The 15,363-nt window shown below is 46.2% G+C and overlaps 1 protein-coding gene across 1 annotated transcript in view; it reads left to right on the top strand.

Moving 5' to 3' along the window:
- RRM1 (ribonucleotide reductase catalytic subunit M1) overlaps positions 1-15,363 on the top strand; it is a 399,179-nt gene that overhangs the window by 216,073 nt on the left and 167,743 nt on the right. The window contains exons 12-13 of the mRNA XM_085885025.1: positions 11,661-11,862; positions 13,803-13,952. Coding sequence (XP_085741151.1) covers positions 11,661-11,862; positions 13,803-13,952 — 352 coding nt within the window. The remainder of the gene's footprint in view (positions 1-11,660; positions 11,863-13,802; positions 13,953-15,363) is intronic.

Raw genomic sequence — 15,363 nt, 5'->3', positions numbered from 1 at the left:
CGCGGGGCCTATAAAGGTCCGAGTGGATCCTCCTTTTCTTTCTCTCTCTCTCTCTGCCCTGCCTCTCCCGCTCAAGCTGTACCTCGACTCTGCCTTCTGTCGTCATTGCTGGACTCCTCCTCCTCTTCTCCGCCCACAAGACGCTGACTCTGCCCACCCACCTGGTCCCGCCTATCACTCCATACACTCGCTCTGACTCCACCCTCCCAACTCAAGCCCCTCCTTCACGTTCACGGTCTCGACGCGAGCTGCCTGAAGCAGGAGACGACGTGCCAGCTGTCGGGGGGGGGGGGGAGGGAACACGCCACGGAGCATTCCCCCCAAACATATTTGTGGCGCGTTCGGGTACCGCGTATCAATTATACCAAGGTACCGAGAGACCATAGCCTGAACTCCTCTCCTGTCTTGCTTCAATTCCTCTTCGTGTGTGTGTGTGTGTGTGTGTGTGTGTGTCCTCGTGCCTGTCTATATAAGTAAGCCTGCAGAAGATTATTATTATTATTATTATTATTATTATTATTATTATTATTATTATTATTATTATTACTATTTTCGTGTTCGGTCTGCTCTGCGTCCGCTTTCATAAGTTGCTGGTTATTGTCGTACCACACCTCTCTTCCCTATCTCTGCACAACACACCCCAATAAATCTATTGATCGTACCACATACCTTTCCTTGCCTCATTGAAAATAAATTATTATTAGAAATGTTCCCTGCTCGTTTTTGTCTTTTCTTCCATTGATCCAGCATGGTCCGAATCCTAGCTTAGCCGGGACTTTATTCCCAACAATCCGTTCCTTTTCGCCGGTACGTCCTTGGCAGTGTCGCTCTGCTGCATCCGATCCGGTAAAGTGACCCGGTCCGGTCGAGTGATCCGATTCGGACAAGGCGAGGGGCTGTTCCCTGGTAATTAAATCACGTGGTTATTTTTAGGTAACCGGATTAACTCGACGGAGGACCCAAAGTCACGTGGTTGAGTTATTGGCGTCCACTGTCATTTAAGCGACCCGCCGCGTCACTGAGTTATCCGTGTGCGACGGCCTACAATTCCGGGGAGTCTGGTGGGAGCCGAGATAGCTCCCCTCTCAACCTAGTGGTATTCTCACCTGACCCCCAGCCCGCAACAATATATACACTGTATATCACAGACTGGATAAGGATATTCGGGGACATCATTGTGTTTTTTACTTGAACCACAAGGTTATTTGTTGACAATGGACAATCGACACCCGATTTGGGATTTTGACCTTGTGTCAGATGAGCAACAAACAGGTCAACATGCAGTCGTACAAGCCACTATAAATTTGAAGTGGTGATCTTTGAAATACCGTCCCATGTACTGCTTTTCTCAAAATGCAAAACCAAGTTAAAATGAATACTATACATCAAAAAGTACACTCTCGTCTGCTGATGTCTTGGTTTTATTTTTTATTTTTTTACTTTGTCCACAAGTTTTAGACCATTGAAAAATCACCCCTTTAAAATGTGTCGCAGTTGTTCACCAATTAATAACTTGGCATAGCAGATGTTTTACATCACAGATCGATTACGAATGTTCTTTCCACGATGTCCAAACTTGTACATATGTTGGATGTTTACTGAATATGTCAGACAATAAATTGATGGCTTCCCAGACAGCATTAGATTTCAGAATTTTTCCTGTCTTTTGTTTTAGCAGTTGGGATAAGATGAATGGTTATTTCTGCTGGAAAAAAACCTTGTAATTAAAAAATATAAATATATTATGTATGTGTTAAAAATCCAAGTAATTTTTCTTTCCACCACCTCCATCTGAATATCGTCTGAGTATTCATGAATAGATAGGGTTGTGGGTGGCATTAGAAGTTTATTTGCACATGAAGGATGAATCCTTGCTTTAAATCAAATAAATTATTTGACATGAAATTAATGCTATAAATAAACTGCAATTATGTTTTCCAATAGCCATCATAGCTTCATGTTTTCATTTTGAAACACTCCAGCTGTAATGAGTGAAAAACACCATTCGAGCTGTGTTGTCTCCATAATAGGCTGTTTAATGATCTACTTGTCTTTGGTTACTCGTGGATGAAAGGGACTGTGGCAGTTATTTATTTCCTGCATTTGGCTTAAAGATTGAGGCTATGGCTTAAACAACTTTTTGTGGGTTTAAACCTGAGGGTGTGTCAAGTAATATTTGAGACACCAAGCTTGTGGTTATAAAATTATGATGGTAAATAGGGTTTTCAAATTCACCGAAATACATGTGCGTGATTGGACAGGTTCCTTGAAGGATTGCTCTGACCAATTGACACAGTTGAAGCTGCTGTAAGTTTAACCCAGCTGCGTTGCTTCTCCAACTTAACAATAACATAAACGAGAAAGGCACTCGGTAGAGTGCTTATTTCTGCCAGGCTGAACAGTTTGTTTTGTATCCTACTGATAGGCCGGATCTGGATCCGGACCTGCAAAATCTAATTGGCTTGTTCTTGTCACCGATACACCAAGTTTCATCTGACTCTGTCCACTCCTTTTTGAGATATCATGCAATACATAGTTTTTGGCCCTATCTCTCAATGGTGAAGAATCACTTGTGATATTAGAAAAAATTCTCGTATCAGGATCAGGATTCGGATCAACACCGGAATTGAAATGATTCGTCCTTGTCATACAACCAATGTGCCCACCAAGTTTTGTCTGAATCCATCCACAACATTTTGAGACATCGTTTTTAGCCCTATCGCTCAATGGTGAAGGATCATTAAAAAAATTGTCGGATCCCGATCTGGATTCGTATCTTCACCAAGATGGAATCGATTTTTATACACCCAATATATATATATATATATATATATATATATATATATATATATATATATATATATATATATATATATATATATATATATATATATATATATATATATATATCGGGGCATATTATGTGATACCAGTCTTCCGTCCGTCCGTCCGTCCGTTCCTGTCCGCACTCTAACTCCCAAAGTTTTCAACTTTCACGTTTCATATTTGGTACATAGGTACAGACTAGAGACGGTGTGTCGCGACATACGTTCGTCATCTAAAGTGGGTGCCATGGCAACCAGGATGATTTTTTCCATGTCGTAGCACAATTCTGTATATACCTTCTTGTTTGGGCATATATTGTGCTCACTTGAGCTCTTGTTTTTCTTGTCACACACCCAATCTGTCCACTAAGTTTTGTCCGAATCCGTCCATAATGTTTTGAGATATCCTGCACACAAACAAGCCAGAAAGATGTCGTGCAAAGCGCAATACTTGCGAAATACATAAAACACATTTCACCATAAAAATAATTGGTGGTTGAATTCAATGACCCAATATGCAAATCCTCTTCAAATTTCAAGTCAATCGGATGAAAATTGACAATTTTACAAATTTGGCCGATGTCGACTTTTTGGCTTATGTTGACCTTTTGGCCTATGTTGACCTCAAAAATACTAGTTTATTGAATTCAGTGAGCTCGTATGCAAATCCTCTTCAAATTTCAAGTCGATCAGATGAAAATTGATTTCAGAAATCTCACCTAATTTGTTGACTTTTGGCCTATGTTGACCTCAAAATAATTGGTTGTTGAATTCAGTGACCTAAAATCGATATCCTCTTCAAATTTCTTCAGGTCAATCAGATGAAAATTGAGGATTTCAGTCAACTCACCGAAGACTTTAACCTTTGGCCAATGTTGACCTTTTGGCCTATATTGACCTTAAAAATAATTTGTGGTTGAGTTCAGTGACCTCATTTGCAAATCTTATTTAAATTTCTAGTCAATCAGATGAAAATTGATGATTTTAGAAATTTGACAAAGTTTTTGACCTTTGGCCTATGTTGACCTTTTGACATCAAAAAACAATAGGCTTCTTGCTTATGACGAACTCCACCAGGTTGTGAAGTTTCGTGAAGATCAGTTTAAAATTGTGACCCGTAGGCGATTGACATACAAATAAAAATAAAGACCCGTATCTTGCCAAAAGGTGACCACGTGTGACTTATTTAAGGTCACACTGAGGTGAACAGAGCTGCTATCCACCAGGAGCGACTCCTTGAGGAATGTCTGCCGACGAGAGATTCCGATGAGAATCGTTCTACAGAGTAACCATGAAAAATATGTTTGCCTCATAACGTCACTAAATGACGTCATAATGTCTCAAGCTTGACATATCTCGAAAGCACTCATCGATGTGTTCAATTTGAGGTATTACACGATATGGTACCGAAGATTTCAAAATTTTACCTTGGGGTCAAAAACTTTCGACCTTCAGCGCGAACCATGAAGGTCAAGGCCGATCGCCACCAAAAATTAATCAGCTGAGCGCCAGACCATGAACTCTATTCCCATGAAGTTTGAAGACGATCCGATCAAAATTACTCAAAAAATAAGGGTTTCGTCGACTCACCTGATTTGCGACAAAGTGACCTTGACCTTTGACCTTGAAAATTTTATGCGCTGAAAGGGACCTCTATAGGACTCTGATATGCGAAGTTACAAAAATTTCCAATGATAACTGTGCTCTGTAGAGTGATCGATACGTGGTTACAGACAAACAAAAAAAATAATAATAATAATAAAAAAATAATAATAATAAAAAACATACAAGCTGACTAAACCAAAACTTTGTTTTGGCAAGATAACAAGCCAGACAAACAATCCGACAGGTCAGGTCAGGTATGGAAGCATGTGCCAGAACAGCGTGTCGCTGCGTCCACTTTCCGCCGGTACTCCAGGGGCCTCCGTCTGGCCTTCCCCCAGGCAGATGCCAGGCCCATCCCCATCTCCTTGAGATGCTGGTCAACCTGCTGCAACCATGAGGCACATGGTCAGCCCATTGGTCTCCTCCACTCACGAGACTCCCTCGCTGAGAGAATCTGGTGAGCAGGATCAGCGTCAGGAAAACGAGCCACATGTCCATACAGCCGCAACTGACGCTCACGGACCATGCCGGTAACAAATCTCATCTGAGTCTCTCTCAGCAACCGCTCGTTGGACAAAAAATCTGACTTGCGATAGCCAAGGATTCTCCGAAGAGACCTGGTACCATAGGAATTAAATCTCCGTCTCAGATCCTTGGTCAGAGTCCAAGTCTCGCATCCATAGAGCAAGACTGGAAGCACCAAGGACCTGAAGACTCGGACTTTCGTCCTCCCGCACAGGAGCCGGCAGTGCCACACCCCATGATCCAGTGAATCGATGACTCCCCAGGCCCGACCCAGACGTCGATTGACCTCTGACTCACAGCCAGCAGAGACACGACTATCACTGCCAAGGTAAGTGAATCTCTCCACAACCTCAACATCCTCACCACAAACAGACACATACAGGACAGCAGCATCCGGGATGTCATTGAAAGCCTGGATCTTAGTGTTGACCCAAGTAACGCGTAATCCCAGCGGCAATGACTTCTCATTCAGCACCTCGAGGGCCCCCAAAAGGATATATGAAGTCTCCACAAAGATGACTGCATCATCTGCGAAATCAACGTCCGAGATCTTGACATTCCCAAACGATGCACCGCAGCTTGATCTTTCCGACATCCTCCCTAAAATCCAGTCCATGCAAGTGCTGAAAAGTGTGGGGGCCAGTACACACCCCTGACGAACTACAGTAACAACTGGAAATAAGTCGGAGATGGAACCACCACACTTCACAGCACTCTCAGTACCAGATTAGAGTTCAGACATCAGATCGTTCGGTTTTGATGGCACCCCACGAAGACCAAGAATCCTCCAGAGGGCATCCCGATTCACTGAATCGAACGCTTGACAGAGATCAAAATAGGCTGCAAGCAGCCCCTGCCGAAACTCTCGTCTGCATTCGGTGAGGACACGAAGAGCAAGGATACGGTCAATGGTTGACCTCTTTGGTGTAAAGCCTGACTGCTCTGGACGCTGGTGCTCAAGCAGATGGTGGCGAACCCTATCAAGAATTATCCGAGCAAAGACCTTGCCCGGCACTGAGAGCAGCGTCACCCCTCGGTAGTTGTTGCAGTCTTGGCGATCACCCTTCCCTTTCCAGAGAGGGACAACAAGGCCCCTCTTCCAATCAGTTGGGATGATGCCTGTGTTCCAGGCAGAGCACAAAACTGCATGCAACGACACGAGTGCAGCATTTCCACCAGCCTTGAGAAGTTCAGCATGGATGCCACAGATCCATGGAGCTTTACCCTATTTCAACCGGTTCACCGCAGCCCGTGTTTCCACAAGTGAAGGTGAACCACAGTTGATTGGAGGGTCAGCAACAGGGATTGTAACACCCTCGACGTCCAACTCGACAGCTGGGGGATCAGCCTGGTTCAACCGCTCAAAGTAACCGGCCCAGCGGGCCTTCACTTCAGACTCCTCTGTCAAGAGCCTACCACTCTCTGCTCTAACTGCAGTGCTTCGATGGATGGGCTTGGATGAACGCAATGCGCGAATTCCCCTGTAAGTGGGACGAGAATCACCATTCCACAGGTGATGCTCTACCCCATCACAGATTCCTCGCACATAGGCCTCCTTGTCCACCCTTAGTGCACGTACAGTTTTATGCCTCAGCTCCCTGAACAGCTCAGCTCTGCCATTCAGCCTGGCCCTGCGACTCTGGTCAATGGTATCCAGTGTCCCTTGAGAGACAAAATTCTTCTTTGCCCTGCGGTGCGTTCCAAGACATCCACCGGCAACATCAAGGACGGTGGTCTTGAAGGCACTCCACAACTCTTCAGGACCCCCCAAAACACCCAGACACCCCAAATTGTCCACTCAGCCTGTTCGCAAACTCCTCAGCTACTCTCTCATCCTTGAGCTTGCCAACATCCAGCCTAGGCTGGGATGGTACCATTCTCAAGGATTTAAGGTGCAGCTTTCGAGTTGCTGCAACAAGCCGGTGGTCAGTATTGAGGAATTGAGCACTCCGGTAGACCCTGCAGTTCTGGATCATCCTCCAGCGACCGTCAACGAGGACATGGTCAATCTCCTTTGCCACACCGCCAGCGTTGGAATACCAAGTCCAGTGATGAGCTTGTGGGCGCTGAAACCATGAACCAGCCACCCTTTGTCCATGACTTCTTGCAAAGTCAAGGAACTTAGTGCTTTTCTGGTTTATAGTTCCTGACCCATGGGGACCAACACATGTCTCATACCCATCCCTATCAGTTCCAGTCGATGCATTGAAATCCCCCAAGACTAGAAGTGTATCTCGTCTGGGGCACTGATCAACCACAGACTCGAGCGTGGCGTCGAATGTGTCCTTCACGGTGATGTCACTCACCTCAGTCGGAGCATAGACATAGACCAGGGAAATGACACCTCGGGAGTGACGAATCCTTCGTCTCATAATACGCTCGTTGACCGGTGTTACCTCAATTATTATTGGGGTCAGCTTATTGGACACAGCCACAGCAACTCCTTGATATGGTAACCATCAGGGCGACCAGACCAATAGTAGGTGTAACCACCCACCATCATCTCGCCGCAATCCGGTCTCCGAACCTCAGAGAGTCCAAACGCTTGAGCTCAGATGATAACAGAGACAGGTGATCATCCTTTATTTGGGATAGGATAGGATGTTACCCTGTGGTTTCTTAGGGATAGGGTGTTACCCTGTGGTTTCCCTCCTTTCATCAAAGATTGGGGGTCCCGAAGGCTTTTCCCCAATCCCGTCATCCGGTGAGCTGCCCTGCGAAGGGAAGCTGCACAGGAGGTACTCCCACGGAGTGGGTTTTCAGATTTTTTTGCGTTTTTCTGTTTTGCTGAATGAAGGGTTTTACGGTGGCCAGAGTGCAAATCCTGCCACCAACCTCCTAATAAAAAAAGTAACCCAACTGCAGGAGGACGTCCGCAGACACAGTTAGGCACGAGATATGGACGGCCGTTAGCTCACGAGCTCCTCCGCCCTTTGACAGGTTATGTTTTTAATCCTGCTGGGTGTCCATATCCAAACACCCTCCTCACGAGAAAACCTGGTTGGGGAGACGGTTTTGTCGCCGAAAACCAGACCATGGAACAGGTTAGTGCAGCTTTACATGGTACCTGTGGCAGGTCACAGATCTAACCTGACCTGACGTAAACCGACAGACAGACAGAATAACACACAAGACCAACCAACTCTTGAACAAGCCCTGAGGCGACGAGGGATTCGCGAGGATCGAAGCGCTGGATTCGATGCTTTTCATTCTGACTGATCCACCGACGAAGATTCATTGCCAAGACGTATTGGTTCACATACAATTGTTCCTCTGCCTGGCAAGATTTTTCCTATTGCGTATTTTGCCAACTGGCACTCCTCATAAAAAATGACGGTAAATGGACACCCTATTTTTGAAGGACTACCATTTGAAAAATAATTAATCGGTTTGCTGATTTGTGCTGTGGAGCCTCGCGTTGCAGGCACGCACGCACGCACGCACGCACACACATACACACACACGGAAAACCCGACAATAAGGGATATCTAGCATATATAGCGAATCCAATGAGCGGTTTGCTGGTTTTATTTGTGCTGTGAAGCCTCGTGTTGCAGACACACACACACACACACACACACACACACACACACACACACACACACACACACACACACACACACACACACACACACACACACACACACACACACACACACACACACACACGGAAAACCTGATAAACTTCTCTCAGTGCTCTTGTTTGACCACACCTCCTGAGGCACACAATATTTTCCTAAGCCACGCCCACTTTCCATAATCCACGCCCACTTTCCTACGCCTCTCCAACTTTTCATCAACCACGTCCACTTTCCCTAAGCTCCGCCCACTTTCCTAAGCCCCTCATAAAAAATGACAGTGAATAGACACCTGATTTTTGAAGGACTACCATTTGAAAAATAAAACCTCAATCAAAAATCGGCTCGAGTAAAATTTTCTAAATATCTCGAAGTGTTTAATTCCGAAGTCTCGCTTCTCTACATTCAAAACTGAAGGACAAGTATTGAAAATACTGTACGCGGTTTTTCAGCCGCTGCACAGCAACGGGTGGTTGCTCGGCAACGAAATTCAAACGCGCACATTCCCAACAAATACTGCACATGTTGGCAAAGTTTCATCGAAATCGGTTCGCTGGTTTGTGCTGTGGAGCCTTCCGTTGCAGACACACACACACACACACACACACACACACACACACACACACACACACACACACACACACACACACACACACACACACACACACACACACACACACACACACACGGAAAACCCGACAATAAGGGATATCTCGCATATATAGCGAATCCAAAAATAGGACTGCACGTTCTGAAGCTCACCTGGATCAGGAGTAACAGTCACTCAAACCACCCTCAGGCCCCCTGAGACCCTGATCAAATTTAGGGTGTCAAATCTCCCCCCCCCCGCCCCCCCCCCCCCACCGTAGACTCCTTGAATGAGCACAGATTTTGATGCGGTCTTTGCACTTTAGCAGATCCCAGGTAATGAAGGTTGTGGTCACATTTTATCAAAATTGTCTGTAGTTTTGGAGAAGAGAACAGATACCTATTTTGAGGGGTCAAACCCCTCCCCAGACCACCTCAATGAGCGCAGATTTTGATGGTCAATACACTTTGGTACTTTATGGGTGATGAAGGTTGTGGCCAAGTCTCATTGAAATTGTGTGTGTGGTTTTGGAGAAGAGCAAACACCAATTTTTTTTTGTGAATGGCAGTGGTTGACACCCCCCCCCCCCCATAGACCCTTTCAATGAGTGCAGGTTTTGATGCTGTCAATACACCTTCATTAGGCTTCAGATATGAAGCTTGTGGCCAGGTTTCATCAAAATCATGTGTTTGGTTCAAGCGATATTGACTGAAGTGTTTATGGACGGACGGACGGACGGACTGACTTGACTCGACTCGCTCACCTATGGACACTGGTTGATCGCATAAGCTCACCTGACTAAAGTCCAGGTAGGCTCAAAATCTTCGATTTTCTCAAGTTACAAACAGATCGTGAAAACACAACCTCCGTCTATCGCAGATGGCGGAGGTAACAAATATTCATAGTGACCGATGTGCATTTCATATGTTCAGAGTCTCTTGCCCCTGCAATATCAGAGATTGCCCCCTGTAATTTAGATACATAATCACCGGTCTGTTCCTGTCTTGATTTCTGCTATTAACTTTCTTTTGAGACTTAACACCTCATGTCTATCTGAAATGTAAGAGTCGGGGGTTAGGAGGGCTCAGCAATGTTTTTGTTTTCACGGGCATGAGCTTGTTAATCTCGATTCTGTGTTTATTTAGATTTCTGCTTGAATCCTCCCCAACGTCGTACCATATGCCATTTGGTTACACCTTCCTTTTTGAGCAGTTGGTCATCAGTCTCATGATAAACCATTCCATTGAAATATATCTGGTATAAGAGTAAATGTAGAGCATCTCCTGCTCAACTTGTATTTGGTGATCGATGAAGATGACGAGATACGAGTTATTGGATTCGCTATATATGCTCGATATCCCTTATTGTTGGGTTTTCCGTGTGTGTTTGTGTGTGTGTGTGTGTGTGTGTGTGTGTGTGTGTGTGTGTGTGTCTGCAACGCGAGGCTCCACAGCACGAACCAGCGAACCGATTTCGATGAAACTTGTGCAACATGTGCAATATGTGCTGGGAATGTTCGCGTTTGAATTTCGTTTCCGAGCAACCACCCGTTGCTGTGCAGTGGCCGAAAAACCGCGTACAGTGTTTTCAATACTTGTCCTTCAGTTTTGAATGTGGAGAAACGAGACTTCGGAATTAAACAGTTCGATATATTTAGAAAATTTTACTTGAGCCGATTTTTGATTGAGGTTTTATTTTTCAAATGGTACTGCTTCAAAAATCGGGTGTCTATTTACCGTCATTTTTTGTGAGGGGCTGAGGAAAGTGGGCAGAGCTTAGGGAAAGTGGACGTGGTTGATGAAAAGTGGGCGTGGCTTATGAAAAATATTGTGTGGCTCAGGAAGCGTGGTCAAACAAGAGCATTGAGAGAAGTTTATCGGGTTTTCCGTGTGTGTGTGTGTGTGTGTGTGTGTGTGTGTGTGTGTGTGTGTGTGTGTGTGTGTGTGTGTGTGTGTGTGTGTGTGTGTGTGTGTGTGTGTGTGTGTGTGTGTGTGTGTCTGCAACGCGAGGCTCCACAGCACAAACCAGCAAACCGATTAATTATTTTTCAAATGGTAGTCCTTCAAAAATCGGGTGTCTATTTACCGTCATTTTTTTATGAGGAGTGCCAGTTGGCAAAATACGCAATAGGAAAAATCTTGCCAGGCAGAGGAACAATTGTATGTGAACCAATACGTCTTCGCAATGAATCTTCGCCGTGGATCGGTCAGAATGAAAAGAATCGTATCCAGCGCTTCGATCCTTGCGAATCCCTCTTCGCCTACTGGCTTGTTTCTTCCTTTACTACTACCTATCTGAATAAAAACTATTCATTTACCATAATGTACCTAAATACAACTTATTATTTTAGCCAAACATGATATGAACCCAAATCACCGAGAGATGGTTTGCTTGGTCCGTCGAATATATGGGAATTGGCTAAAATGACAGTACTGTATTTGCATCCTTCCCTTCAACATGTTTCTTACTGGATATAATTGCGAGGAACTATTTCACAAATGCTTATTTTTTTTCCGCCACTTTTACCCAATTTGAAAGGTACGAGCGTGAGGGAAAAGGGCGACGCGTGGTTAAAGCCCAGCAGCTGTGGTATGCAATTATCGAATCGCAGACGGAGACTGGCACCCCATACATGCTTTACAAGGATGCTTGCAACCGCAAGAGCAATCAGCAGAACCTGGGGACCATTCATTGCTCAAACCTCTGCACTGAAATTATGGAGTACACCAGCACAGATGAGGTCAGGAGTTCGTACCCACTTGCTTGAGATTGTCCCCTTTTAAAATCACATTGCTGGTGGTAACCAGTTTAACCTTGCACTGTGATGAGAACTCCATCAGCAGTGTTTGTTTGAGGCTCATCTTGGTTTCAATCAGAAGTATTTATAGAATGGTTTGAGGTTTCATATTGGTGTTGATACTATGATATATTCTTTGGTTTGTGCAGCAATGTAAATGGTAAGCAGAGGTGGTGGTGTTTGTGGCCGTGTCGGTGGTGTTTGTAGCCGTGTCGGTGGTGTTTGTAGCCGTGTCGGTGGTGTTTGTGGCCGTGTCGGTGGTGTTTGTGGCCGTGTCGGTGGTGTTTGTGGCCGTGTCGGTGGTGTTTGTGGCCGTGTCGGTGGTGTTTGTGGCCGTGTCGGTGGTGTTTGTGGCCGTGTCGGTGGTGTTTGTGGCCGTGTCGGTGGTGTTTGTGGCCGTGTCGGTGGTGTTTGTGGCCGTGTCGGTGGTGTTTGTGGCCGTGTCGGTGGTGTTTGTGGCCGTGTCGGTGGTGTTTGTGGCCGTGTCGGTGGTGTTTGTGGCCGTGTCGGTGGTGTTTGTGGCCGTGTCGGTGGTGTTTGTGGCCGTGTCGGTGGTGTTTGTGGCCGTGTCGTTGGTGTTTGTGGCCGTGTCGTTGGTGTTTGTGGCCGTGTCGTTGGTGTTGGTGGCCGTGTCGTTGGTGTTGGTGGCCGTGTCGTTGGTGTTTGTGGCCGTGTCGTTGGTGTTTGTGGCCGTGTCGTTGGTGTTTGTGTCCGTGTCGTGGGTGTTGGTGGCCGTGTCGTTGGTGTTGGTGGCCGTGTCGTTGGTGTTGGTGGCCGTGTCGTTGGTGTTGGTGGCCGTGTCGTAGGTGTTGGTGGCCGTGTCGTAGGTGTTGGTGTTGGTGGCCTTGGTGTTGGTGGCCATGTCGTTGGTGTTGGTGGCCGTGTGTCGTTGGTGTTGGTGGCCGTTTGGTGTTTGTGGCCGTGAGTCGTTGGTGTTGGTGGCCGTGTCGTTGATGGTGGCCGTTTGGTGTTGGTGGCAGTGTGTCGTTGGTGTTGGTGGCCGTGTGTCGTTGGTGTTTGTGGCCGTGTGTCGTTGGTGTTTGTGGCCGTGTGTCGTTGGTGTTGGTGGCCGGCTCGTTTGTGTTGGTGGCCGGGTCGTTTGTGTTGGTGGCCGTGTCGTTGATGGTGGCCATGTGTCGTTGGTGGCTATGGTGTTTGTGACCGTGGCGTTGGTGCCCATGGCCGTGACGTTGGTGTTTGTTGCCGTGGCCTTGATGTTGGTGGCCTTGGTGTTGGGGGGCCGTGGCGTTGGTGGCCGTGGCGTTGGTGGCCGTGGCGTTGGCATTGGTAGCCATGGTGTTGGTGGCTGTGGTGTTGGTGGTTGGTATTGGTGTTGGTGGTGTGGCATTGCTGTTGCCGTTGCTACTGTTTGTGGTGTTGTTGCCATAGGTGGTGGCATTGGTATTGATGTTCGTGGTAGTGGTGGTTGGTATTGGTATTGGTGGTGTGGCATTGCTGTTGCCGTTGCTACTGTTTGTGGTGTTGTTGCCATAGGTGGTGGCATTGGTATTGATGTTCGTGGTAGTGGTGGTTGGTATTGGTGGTGTGGCATTGCTGTTGCCATTGCTGCTGTTTGTGGTGTTGTTGGCATTGGTGGCGGCATTGCTATTGATGTTTGTGGTGGTGGTGGTGGTTGTGTTATTGGTGTTGGTGCTGTTCTTGTTCGTGATGGTGTTGCTGATGATTTTCTTGGTGGTGGTGGTTAGTTGTGTTGTTTGAAGTAACTGTAGTCATAAATAGTAGTCGTGTTGTTGGAGATGGTGTTGAGGTTGTTGGTGATGGTGTTGATTGTGATGGTATTTGTGTTGTTGGTGATAGTATTGATGTTTTTGGTGGTATTGGTCTTGGTTGTTTTTTTTTAATGCATAATATTTTTCTTTCAGGTGGCTGTCTGCAACCTGGCATCCATCGCCCTTAATATGTATGTCAAAGCAGACAGAACGTATGACTTCCATCGTCTCTTCGAAGTCACCAAAGTTATCGTCCAAAATTTGAACAAGATCATTGACATTAACTACTATCCAATACCAGAGGTATGATCTTCGTATGCCGAAATGAGTTCTTCTTTGTCGTATTACATCTTAAATTGTGCACCCAACTGTTTCTCCCCACACCTTTTGAAAGTAAAAACTGGGATATTGTAATTGGCTCCGTCCATCTGTCCATCCGCCACGCAATCTCCACCTAAATGATTGTGTAGAAATTCATCGAACTTGATAGTTATGATTACCACATGGCAATAAGGTGCAAGAGCAGTCTAATTTTGGCCCCCTTCCCTGGGCGGGGTCAACAAAGCAAATACCAGAAAATGCTATTGCGGCCACATTTTAAAACGTTTTTAATGAAACTTTGTACATACAATCAACATTGGGGGACACATGAAATATGTAACGATTTTTTGGGGGATTTAACTCCTGGGTTCATGCCCCAAGGGGATGGAAACTGGCTCACAGGGGTCAAAATGGGTGGGGGGGGATTTTTCACTCAAGATTTGATACTGGGTCATTCTGGTGTAACTTTTTGCCATCTTAAAACTGCTTTGATTGGGAATCGTGCGGATTTGTGATGGTCCACGCCATCGACTTTACTCTTGTTTTGTTTGGAAAAGAGTTTGGTCCTATCCCTAAGAGAGGATGATCACCTGTCTCTGTTATCATCTGAGCTCAAGCGTTTGGACATCGGTATTGCAGCACTCTCTGAGGTTCGGAGACCGGATTGCGGCGAGATAATGGTGGGTGGTTACACCTACTATTGGTCAAGTCGCTCTGATGGTTACCATACCCAAGGAGTTGCTGCAGCTGTGTCAAATAAGCTGACCCCAATGATAATTGAGGTAACACCGGTCAACGAGCGCATTATGCGACTAAGGATTCGTCACTCATTAGGTGTCATTTCCCTGGTCTCTGTCTATTATCCGACTGAGGCGAGTGACCTCACCGTGAAGGACACATTCGACGCCACGCTCGAGTCTGTGGTTGATCAGTGCCCCAGACGAGATACACTTTTAGTATTGGGGGATTTCAATGCATCGACTGGAACTGATAGGGATGGTTATGAGACATGTGTTGGTCCCCATGGGTCAGGAACTATGAACCTGAATAGCACTAAGTTCCTTGACTTTGCAAGAAGTCATGGACAAAGGGTGGCTGGTTCATGGTTTCAGCGCCCACAAGCTCATCGCTGGACTTGGTATTCCAACGCTGGCGGTGTGGCAAAGGAGATTGACCATGTCCTCGTTGACGGTCGCTGGAGGATGATCCAGAACTGCAGGGTCTACCGGAGTGCTCAATTCCTCAATACTGACCACTGGCTTGTTGTAGCAACTCGAAAGCTGCACCTTAAATCCTGGAGAATGGTACCATCCCAGCCTAGGCTGGATGTTGGCAAGCTCAAGGAGGAGAGAGTAGCTGAGGAGTTTTCGAACAGGCTGAGTGGACATTTGGG

The sequence above is a fragment of the Eptatretus burgeri genome, chromosome 6 (assembly GCF_056783735.1).
Source record: "Eptatretus burgeri isolate ZD-2024b chromosome 6, Ebu_testis_v1, whole genome shotgun sequence".
NCBI lineage: Eukaryota > Metazoa > Chordata > Myxini > Myxiniformes > Myxinidae > Eptatretus > Eptatretus burgeri.
This window is presented reverse-complemented; position numbering and strand designations above follow the sequence as displayed.